The sequence below is a fragment of the Rutidosis leptorrhynchoides genome, chromosome 2 (assembly GCF_046630445.1).
Source record: "Rutidosis leptorrhynchoides isolate AG116_Rl617_1_P2 chromosome 2, CSIRO_AGI_Rlap_v1, whole genome shotgun sequence".
NCBI lineage: Eukaryota > Viridiplantae > Streptophyta > Magnoliopsida > Asterales > Asteraceae > Rutidosis > Rutidosis leptorrhynchoides.
This window is the reverse complement of record NC_092334.1, coordinates 703633072-703644500: the sequence shown is the minus strand read 5'-3', so window position 1 is coordinate 703644500 and position 11429 is coordinate 703633072. Positions and strand designations below refer to the sequence as shown.

General features: G+C 38.5%; 1 protein-coding gene across 4 annotated transcripts; it reads right to left on the bottom strand.

Annotated features, from left to right (window-relative positions):
• LOC139894683 (uncharacterized) lies at positions 1-4276 on the bottom strand. 4 transcript variants are annotated; one of them, XM_071878091.1, is made up of 12 exons: positions 3606-4276; positions 3441-3506; positions 3330-3345; positions 2781-2909; positions 2290-2369; positions 1911-2018; positions 1665-1794; positions 1469-1553; positions 1060-1201; positions 797-948; positions 514-608; positions 1-319 (listed from the first exon to the last, which is right to left on the bottom strand). In XM_071878091.1, the coding sequence occupies exons 1-7, from the start codon at positions 3660-3662 to the stop codon at positions 1786-1788; spliced, it is 465 nt and encodes a 154-aa protein (XP_071734192.1). In that variant the 5' UTR covers positions 3663-4276; the 3' UTR covers positions 1-319; positions 514-608; positions 797-948; positions 1060-1201; positions 1469-1553; positions 1665-1785. The 4 variants fall into 4 exon arrangements, with proteins under 4 accessions (XP_071734192.1, XP_071734193.1, XP_071734191.1 ...); XM_071878092.1 differs by having other exon boundaries at positions 1665-1679; XM_071878090.1 differs by having other exon boundaries at positions 1665-2018.
• Between the last annotated feature and the right edge of the window lie 7153 nt (positions 4277-11429).

Below are 11429 nucleotides of genomic sequence, written 5' to 3'. Positions count from 1 at the left end.
AAAACATATTTATAGACATGTAAATTGTATTTCGTAAAATAAATACACTGATAATGTACATGGTTGACATCTTTATTTAAAACACTTGGCAACACACATAAGCTAAACATGAAAGAAACATAGGAGTTCACATAGACACTTATAGAGCTTCCATACGTGGAATTTTCAGGGTTGCAATCCCATCAGCTGTTTCGGCAATTGGTGTCTCTATTTCTTCAACATCTGATGGTGACTATGTTTTGCGCTTCATGGTCCTGGGGCTAGTTGTAACAATCTCAGAAGCTGATTCAATTCCACCTCGGTCAGCAGTCTCTTAAACCTACAATTACATTACTACATGATTGTAAGATGAACATCAAACTTGTACGTTCAAAAATCAAAAATCAAATTACAAGTGTTTTTTGAAAATAACAAGTTACATGATAGGGTTATGAAGAATGGATAGACCCATAAGAGTTTAGTGGCATATTTACAAATGGTTTAAGGTAATAAGTAACGTTATTCAAACCATACCTTTTTGGTGTAACGTCAGTACTCACACGTATCGGGTTAGTGGTAACACTGTCAGAAACTGATCGGATTCCACAGAAAACAGCAGTCTTTGAAACCTGCAAGAAAATGAACAATCGTTGTTAAAATGAAAAGCTAAAATACGAGGATCGTTACTTAATATTTGGATATTATATAGAACGCTACATGAGTCACATTTGCGTACTGAAAATTTGGATAACACCGGAAACTATACTGTAGACGTTAAATATAATGTAGTTACGAAGTAACTATATTGGAACGGAACCTTATTTGCTGTAACTTCAGTAGTATCTTGCATCGGGTTAGGAGTAACCATCTGAGAAGCTTGTTCAATACGACCTAACACATCAGTCTGTGAAACCATCCTTATTCAGTATTAATTTTTTGGACACAACCTCTCACAACGCATCTCGAAACCTAGTATCCAACGTGTGTTAGGCAATTCATATTGAAAAGTAAGACTGTGTGTGAATAGTGGATCGCAAAAGACAGGTTGATGGTTAGATGTAATAAACTAATAATACAGACCTCGATAATCTGCACCACATCCAAGATGCATTTTGGTGGATGTTTCGAGAATATATCAACTGCAGTTTGCAAAACAGTTTCGATCTTCAAATCAGTAGCAGGATGTTGAGCATGGGTTGTGTTTTCAGCTTGAAGATCAAACCTGCAAATGTAAATTTAGCGTCAACAGATGAAAGTTTTTGTGTGTGTGTGTGTGTGTGTGTGTGTGTGTGTGTGTGTGTGTGCATGTGCGTGTGCGTGTGCGTGTGCGTGTATATCTATATCTATATATATATATATATATATATATATATATATATATATATATATATATATATATATATATATAATCCATAATTGGGTATGCTGATATCATTAAGTGTGAACAATTGATACCAAAACCTTCAAGAGGTATGGTTGTGCTACTTACTCTGCCTTGAATCGACGAATGGGGGCGACATCCTCGTTGAGGAAAACGTGACAGCCCCACAACTGGTTACAAACCTACAGAAAACCTGCAATGACAAATTTTGGTCATGCGTAGGTCAGTAGTCATTAAGTTAACAGGTGGTGATCAGTATAAGATGAATATAATTAACAAACTTATTATTTAAACTAAAATGTACCTTGCCAATCTCTCACTTTGCAATTGTGCATAAGAACAACAATTGGAGCATCAGAATTTTTGTGTCCGACACAGATTCAAAACATTCGGTCACATGATGCGCCCATAAGGCACATTTGACTCTATTTCCGCTTTTACAGATTAAAAGGTTATTAGGTTACCAAACGGGAGAATGATTGTTACATCATATAAGTAATGTTTGTATTGAGGTATGCTTCCACCACGTAAACGAATTAAACTTTAATACCTGTTTATCAGACAGAACAAACTCAATGGATTTGGTATCCATGCCTTTTTCACGGTTAACACAAAGTAGGTTCAATTCAACCAGGCGACCAACGACGTCCAACGACGTCTGCATAATAAAAAATAGTTACAACAAAGATGAGTAACATTTTATTTAAGACTTTTATATGGAGATAAGAGTATCTGAATTCTTTATTAATAAAAGATGATAAGCATGCTTTGCTCTGTAAAAGCCCTCACTAATGAAAATCCTAAAATGCATTGTTTCTCCCTTCCCCAAAAATAGTACCTCCCTCTAAATCAGGCCCCTCTGAACATGAACTATATCTAGATTACGAAACTACATTGAATTTTCATCCAACGGGAATATATTATCTAACCTGAAAGAACTTAGAAGTTACGCCATCTTTTATCCCTCCGCTACTTGACATAAATGTTATAGACCCGATTTGGTCATATCCTGTTAAGCAAACCCAAGTATGGTAAATGATTAATATGTCATATAATGAACACAACAAAAACTGTAACTCAATATATTATTGAAAACAAACTAAAAACAGGAATAACGGATTTCAAGTAGAAATTTAGCTTTGAATCAAACCTGAAAAAAAAAAAAAAAACAGATAGAAAATTAGTAATAAGTACCTATAATCATAAAATCATACTTAAGAACTACCAAATAGCAACAGTTATAGTATCCTGAATCTAATAAATTCTGGCACTCATATTGTGATGAATAAGACGGATGACTAAAGTGAACTTATAAACTCTATTTCACTATAAATAACAGAGGTTGACTATAAAAAATCTTTTTAAAGGGTGAGGATTATTTTTTTAAAGGAATTTTATACAAATCTTACATATTTATTACTTCGCTTTAATAGATAGTGTAGATAGAATAATATCAATTTCCCATGACCGTGGATGAAAACGCACTGTAAATCCTTCGAACACTCGTGGACCCGGTTTTTCACACGGAATTGCAAGTTCAATGATAACTCTGCATTCAGAATTTGGAAATAAATTGTAAGTCCATCTCATAACAACGTTAAATATATGGCTAAACTATCACACTTGAGTTATCATGTAGGACTACAAAATTCATCATCAAATGAAAACAAGAGTTTTTGTTACAAAAACTTGCAATCCGAATCAAGTGTGGCACTGCATACACATTCAAGTCCACTTAGGCATTTATGAGAAAAACATGATAGTAATTAGTGTAGGCGAAAATGTAGCAATAGTACCTTCAAAGGTCGTGTTTCTTAAGGCATAATTAGTTTAGCCCATTACAACTAATGTATCAGTTTATCTCAATAAACTAAAAGGTTAATAAATATATTAGGTTCTAGAAGGAAATTACAAGTCGAACATTTTCTATAAACTCACATACTTTTGCACCATGCATTTGGGCACTCACCACATATGACGTTTAACTATAATCAATGAATTAATCAATCATTAGGCAAACGAAAAGAACACAAACTATATCTATTATAATGTAACTTGTGTAGTATGTCGTTAACCTTACCTGAGCTTTAAGCCTTCTTTTATCATTACTTGTTTCACAGCGTTGAAGATCACTGTTGTAAAATTCCTGATATATAAAACAATACAAGAATTAAGATTATACCTAAACCAAACAAAAGAATGTGCGAATCACTAATTAACTGCAGAATCAACTCATCGAGTGGACCTCTTCATCATCTAATCCATCTGAAGAAGAAACACACTCAATATTATCCAAATCCATAATCCTCTGTTTCTTGATTTCACAAACCCCAATTAAAAAGATTCAAAATTTTGAATCAATCTTACAAATCCAACGAAAACCCAATTCAGGAATATGAGAAAAGATTCAAACTTTACCTTCTGACGTCCACATATTTCAAGATAAATGTCAAACAGAGAGTGATTGATATCGTCTAATTCACAGCAATTAACAAAAACAAACGCATATAGATATAGATACAGATATAGATATACATACCCGATGTAAGTATGTCCTTTGTATCTAGGGCAGAGTGACGTCAACAAATAGCAAGCAAAGAAGACTGATTTCTCTTCTTCTAGATCACTTGATCATAATTCCTCATTTTCTCCATCAGAATTAGAATTAGAATTGAAATTATTTACGGTTTGTGATTGTCGCCCCTTTGTTTTCCCCATTTCTGATCTCGCAAGCTCTCTCTGTTCGTTCCCGTTTGATAAAATCAGATGTGTTTGATTAACAGTTGATCATATATTGAGTGAAGATTGGAACTGGCGATACAGGGGGATTATGAAATAAGATTTGGCGACTGTGTGTGTGCTAGGCGTGTGTTCATGGATCGAATAGAAGTTGATATGACGGTTATGTAAAATCGGTTTTTGAAGACACGATTGTGAATCGCAGTACCCTATTGTTTTTTGTTGTTAGAAGGGTAATTTAGGAAAATCACATAAATCTAACATCAGAGAGGTAATTCTGATTATCCCAAAAAAATCTCATCTAATGATTGAGATTGGCTGTTGTAATTTTATTTATTAAAATCTGAGATAAATAGTACTTTACTTTAATATATAGAGTAGATATAATAGCTCTCTTTAAAAAAATATATATATATATGCAATATTGAATAGTTGAAAGAATATATTTTGAGATGTAGACTATTTTTAATGTACAAATCGAACTTTTAGAAATGGCTCAAGACCATTGATCAAAAGAATTCTTAATTTAAGTTGATTATTTATTATTTATTATTGACAAAATTATGCGGATAGTCTCTGTGGTTTGCTCTGTTTTTCACGCATAGTAGGGATGAGTAAAAATCCCGAAAAATCGAAACCGAACCGGTACCGATACCGAAAATCGGTACCGATGGGGATTCGGTTTCGTTTTCGGTTCTTGATTTTGAGTAAATTCGGTTTCGGTACAATCGGGATCGGTACCGATTTGGTACGAGAAAAATAAAGAATTTTTTTTTTACATGCAAAGCATCAATTTTCATTATAAAAATGTCAATGGATTACAACACGTCCAACTACAAATGGGTCGAAGTTGGAGTTATTTTCAATATTTACCTCCATGAAAATACGTCATGCATGTACAAAATGAGGTCATTAATATTATATCAGTAACAATTGTGATTTGAATACATTAACATTTGTGAGAATACACTGCCATTTTTCAACCCTAACGCATAGTCCTTAAACTTTTAATTTTACATCAGTAGTCCTTTGAATTGTAATCTTTTTTCAATTGTAGTCCTTCCGTCACTTGGTTGTTAAATTGATACGTTAAGTCATCTCAAATGCCAAGAACACTAGGGTATTTTTGTCTTTTTAACCTTTCTTCAATTTTCTCTTCCTCCACTTTACCATCTCCTCCAATATTCCCCAAATTAAACTCCCTAATTTTTTAAAATCTTCCAATGTTGTTGTGTCTTGGAAGATAAGCCCAAATGATCATGGGCTTTTTTTGTAAGACCCGAATATTTATTTTGTATACTTGTTTATTAAAGGCATATGAGATCGGGCTTCGTTGAATATTTATATATATTAAAATTGGAAAAGAGCTGAATCTGTCAATCTGCGCGCCGCGCAAACGCGCTGACAGAACCTATCTTGTTTTATTTATTTTAAATGAAGGGTATTTGGGTAATTTCACATGGGGCCGGATTTGTGGGCATTATCAGTTGGTTTAGATCCAACTTTGGATCATTTCACATCCATTCATCATCCTCATCCATTCTTAGAGAGAGAGAGAGAGGTTTAGAGAGAGATTTGAGGTTTTGGGGAAGAAGAAGCTCGAATCGATCAAAGTCTCGGGTTTTAAAGTTGTTCCTTTCGTTCTCGGCTACGCGGTGATAGTATTGGTAAGCTCAAACTCCGAATTTCATTTATTTAATTTGATATTCAAGTTAGGGTTTTGAGTTAATTTGTTGTAATACCCTTTTAGGTGATGAAATGGGTTTAGTGATGCTAGTAATCGGGTTTATTGTTAATTGTTGGTGGATTTTGGGTTGGTGAACAAATTGGCCATGTTTAGAACTTGAAATTTAGTTTAATCACTTTAGTTAGCGATTATGGAAGTATTGGAACCCATTGGAGGTTGTTTGGTTGACTAACTTTGACTTTGGGTCAAATTAGGGTTTGGTGGTGACTATGACCCGATTGGCGATTTAATGAGGTTTATAAACTTAAAATGGATTAAGTTGAAGTATAGAACCGAGTTAAATGTGTTTTGGTGTCAAAACTTGTAAAGGATGAGATTTTGGCCTTTATGGGTCAAAATTAGGGTTTAAGTGTCAAAATGGGTATGACACGTGTTTAACACTTGAGTTCGGGTTTAATTGGCATATTATGACCATTCTCACTTGTGTTAGTGATTATTGGTTAATTTTGGGCGCGTTTTGTACTTGGAAGTGCATTTGGGTCAAATTTGCACTAAGTGTCAATTTGGGTTGATTTGTGAATCCATTCTAAGTGTATTGTTGTAATTATGATAATGGAATAGGTATTTTCCATTGGCGAGTTGCAGATTATTTGGAAGCTTTCATCAAGACTTCAAGGTGAGTGATAATATCCTATATGCATATGTATGTGTAGGATGGGTGCGGGTCGGGTGAGGTGATTCTCGGTTATAAAGCTCACTTCACATATAGGTGGATTTGAAGGACTTGTGTATGAGTCCAATTGGCACGTTTGTGCGTCTTGGTTGACCATCTTTGGCGAAGTACACGTTTGTGTGCACGTTATCACACTTGGTTGTGATTTGGTTGTTATAACCCTAATGGCGAAGGGTTGATATGGTTGTGTGGTGGATTTTATAATCCCGTGACCGTGGGTTTTAGTATTGTGAAATGAATCTCGGGTAGTGCGGATTCATGGTGACTCGGGTTGTTCGGTCACCTTATTGGAGGTAATGAATCTCGGGTAGTGCGGATTCATGATGACTCGGGTTGTTCGGTCATCTTATGGTTGAAAAGTGAATTTCGGGTTGTGCGAATTCACAAGGCTCGGGTTGTTCGGCCAATGTTCGTGTGTTTGAGGTTAAGGGGTTAACCTTGTTCGTTTATATTGTTATATATATATTAATGTGTTGTTGTGTTGTAGCTAACCCTCCGGGTGTAGCTATTTGGCGATGTTTACTTTGTCGTTGGTGGACTATCTTTTGTGTTGTATCTTTAGCTCGTTGCTTAGATCGTACGGTATGCTTAGTGTAGACGCTTTATACTTGGATGCTTCGGTATGCGGTATTTGTTTTGTGTGGCGTATTCATTTTATACATATATATGTATGTAGTATATTATCATTCACTAAGCACTAGCTTACCCTCTCGTTGTTGATTATTTTTATAGATTTCATGCGGACGGTGGCTCGGGTAAGTGCGAGGACTAGAAGACTTTCATAGCTTGCTTTAGAGACTTGCTTTTGGATCGTTTAGGATTGGGTAGCGTATCCCCGATCGCCATGCTCGGCTTTGTGTTGTATTAAAGTCTTAAAGTCGAAAATTGTATTTTGGTACTTAAGGTGGTAAAATGGGTCGATGTGGGACCCGCTTCGTAAACTTAATTTTATTAATTAAACGTGTTAGTTTTATATGTATGAATTCATGGTTAAAAGCGTTTTGGCTAAAAACGTCGGGAACGGGTCAAACATTTTGGCATTTTAAGTAAAACGGGACAGCGGGCTGCCAGACAGGTTCTGCGCGCCGCGCAACCTGTCGGCGCGCCGCGCAAATGGGTCAGTCAGCAAATTTTTTTTTTTGTCATGAAATTTAACGGGGTTTTATACGCGGTATGGTTTGGGTTGTTACAAGTGGTATCAGAGCCTGGTCTAAGGGATTTAGGTGACTTGAGATAGGTGCCTAGACTTAGACTTTTGTGTGCGCGTAATTTATTGCGGGACTTGTAGGATTACGGGTCAGGAACGGGTTTAGTTAGTGCCTTGTTTATAGGTCGACTAACGTTTATATTAGTAATGCGGATATTATTAATATATTATTTGTGTTGTGGTGTAAATCTCGCGTGTGCTTCTGTCGCGTAGAATTTTGTTTGTGTTTGTTTATAGCATCGAGCGAGGCGGTCGTTGTACTGACGAGTCGATGCGGCGTGCGTGCGTAATAAGAACTTGCAGACCTTATTACGGGTGCAAATCGTGTCTAACAAGTGATGTACGACGAGTGTTTAGCAAGATGGGGTGGTGTTGTGCGTGTCGTTTTATACGTGCGTGGACTAATCGTTTTGCATTCTTTAGAATGACGACGCGAAACGAGACCGAGACGAATGACACGGAATTTAACGCTAGAGTTGCGGCCGCCGTTGCGGAGCAAATGAGAGCGTTTCGAGAAGAAATGGATGGGAAGTATTCCGAATTCCAAAATAGGGGTGAAATGGAGCGTTGTCTTAAGAGCTTCATGAGGACTAGACCCCCGATGTATGATGGGAAACCGGATCCTTTGGTGAGTACGACTTGGGTTTCGGATGTCGAAGGGTGTTTTCGTACTATGGAATGCCCTCCCGAGAAAAAGACGAGACTCGCTACTAGTTTGTTGCGGGGTAGGTCGAAGGATTGGTTGGATGGCAAGATTGATCTTGTCGGTGGTGAGACGTTTATGGCATTATCATGGGACGAATTTAAGGAGGAATTCTTCGAGGAGTTCCGAACTTCAGCCGATTTATCGGAATTGCGTTGTGAGTTGCGAAATTTGCAACAGGGTTCTATGGACTTGAATACTTTAAAGACGACTTTTATGTCGAAAGCTCGTTTTTGCCCGGAATATTTGGGGAACGATCGTTTGTTGATGGAGGATTTCTATCGAACTTTGAGCGATGACTTGAAAAGCAAAATTAGCCGGGGTTACGCGAAGTCGTTTGCGGAGTTATTTGCGGTGGCTAGAGGTTTCGAGTCTTATACGCGATCGAAAAAGGACGAACCTTCAAGTGAGGGAAGGGTTGTTTCTTATGGTGCTCCGAGTAAGAGGACTAAGGGTCCGAGTGCGAGTACGAGTAAAGTGGTAAAGGGCGCGGTGGAATCTCGTGCGCCTAGATGTTTCAATTGTGGCGTTAGGGGTCACAAGTTGTGGGAATGCACGATGCCGAGAAGTGAAGGCGGAATGTGCTACTATTGTCATAAAGAGGGACATCGCAAGCCGGATTGTCCCGAGTTGGCGGCGGCGAATGCCGCAAGGAGACGTTGAGGTACGTTTCGTTTTGATAAATATGTCTTTGAATATTTATTTATGTGGCGTTTATGATCGGACTTGTTAATTGCATAGTGATTTGCATGTTATGGTTAAGGGTGACGTTCCTAACGGAAGTACCCTATGGTGATGTTTGGTTGTTGGACGAAGGGCGTAAGACTTGGTGTAACCAAGCATCCCTTAGTATTTGGGAAATGTTTCTACAAGCCACGGAAATGGTTTTGGTGTTCGATTGTTAAGCGCGTGTTCGCTTTTGGTGTTGAAGTGATGAACCATGAGGTTCGCCGGGTGATTGGAACCTTTGAGATCGAGTGTTTAAAATCTCGATGTGTGTTGGTAATGGAGTCTTTATGACGCGACATTAGGTGCCTCTTTTATACCTACTAGCGTGGTGTCGACTCCGATTGTGTTGTGGTTACATTGTACTTAGGGTCCCGGGAGAAACCCGTAGGTACATGAGTGACTAGGTGAAACTTGACAAACTAAAGCAATTGGATAATTGCGAGGGTATGGTTTGTGTAATCGTGATACACTTTTCGTTCGAAGTGTTTAAGGATTGATTGAAATCCTTCGCGTGCTCAAGATTAGAGCAAGGTGTGGTGATGGGTCGTGTGTACCCAATTGTTGGTAAAGTCTACCTTTGATAGCATCGTACGGGTGTACGAGTTGTGATATAGGAACGTGGTTCCAAGTGGGGGAGTCGCACTCCCGCACGAGGAAGTTTTAGTGTGATATTTCGGATGATGCTTTTGGTAGATCCGGACACTTTGTCGAGACCTAGTTTTGGTCGATTTGTGGTAGAGTACGATTTCGGATAAATTGTACTTATGGTTTAGATTGGAATTACCACCGAGGTGGTAATGTGGTAAACCTCGTTGAGAGATAATGGTCGTGTTTGGTGAGCAAGGTGAAATCCTTCGGTTAAGGAAGGTGTGTGTCGGGTTCTCTTTTGGAGAATTCTTGTTCGGTACCTATGTTTGATATAGGTGGTTCTTGCTCGATTATGGTATGTGGTTGATGAAGCATGACCTTCGGGGTCCGCTGACTTCATCGTAGTATTGTGGATTAATGAAGCATGACTTTCGGGTCCGCTGACTTCATTATAGTATGGTTACGTGATGGAGCATGATCTTTAGGGTCCGCTGACTTCATCATGGGAGTACGTGATTGATGGAGCATGATCTTTAGGGTCCGCTGACTTCGTCATGAGCGTGGTGTTGAGATCGGTGAAGCATGATCTTCGGGTCCGCTGACTTCATCCGGTATTGAGATTGGTGGAGCATGACCTTCGGGGTCCGCTGACTTCATCAAGAGAGTTGTGTTGTGGGACGTGAATATCGGGTTGTTCGTATTCACAATATTTCGGGTAGTACGATTGTCCCTGTTGGTTGGGCTCATAGTTTGAGGTAGTGAATGTCGGGTGGTTCGGATTCACTAAGGCTCGGGTTGTACGGCCATCCTCGGTTATACTATGTGGCGGTGGTAGTGAATATCGGTTTGCGCGTATTCACGATGACTCGGGTTGTGCGGTCATTTCGTTGTGAGATATATGGATTGGGTTGGTGGATTTCGGGTTGTGCGAATTCACTAAGGTTCGGGTTGTTTCGACCATCCTCCATATGTGTTTTGGCTCGGGTTGTTTCGGCCATGTTGAGTTGTAATCTATTGGTTGTTTGATACACCAATGGTGGGGTCGTAAGGACCATGTTGTGGGAACTATCGGTCGTTTTATGCGTCGATGGTGGGGTCGTGAGGACCACGTGGTATGATTAGTGATGCGATAGCCGTGTTTCGCTCACATGTTTGTTACGGGTGTGACGATGGACGATTTCGTACACCTTGGGATTTGTGTTCCCATAGCCGCTTTGGGCGCTATCGGTTTCTAACCGTGGATTGTGTAACGACCCGACCAAAACCGTTATTGACGGCGTCGTTAACTTAGGTCCCGTTGCGTGGTCGTAGTCCCTATATTAGACTCGTTTGACCAAAATTATGTCGCGTTCATTTGAAAGGTACAAAGTTTAGTTTAACAAACGGATCGACAATAAGTATAAGTTTACAAAGTTATAAAGTATGAATGAAATAACTTGCGACATAATTAGTTTGAAACCACAGTTGCTATAAATAGCGTAAGTAAGTAGACAAAAGTTTGAATCCAAAAATGCTATCCCTAGCGTATGCATGCATGGTAGACTCCAATCAAGTAATCAAAGAGTGCGGAAGCATGTATCAAATAGCCAAGTGAAAACCTGAGAAAACATAGAAGAATCTGTCAACGCAAAAACGTTGGTGAAATCATAGGTTTGAGTAAGTGAGTAAAAGTAAAGTAAGTCG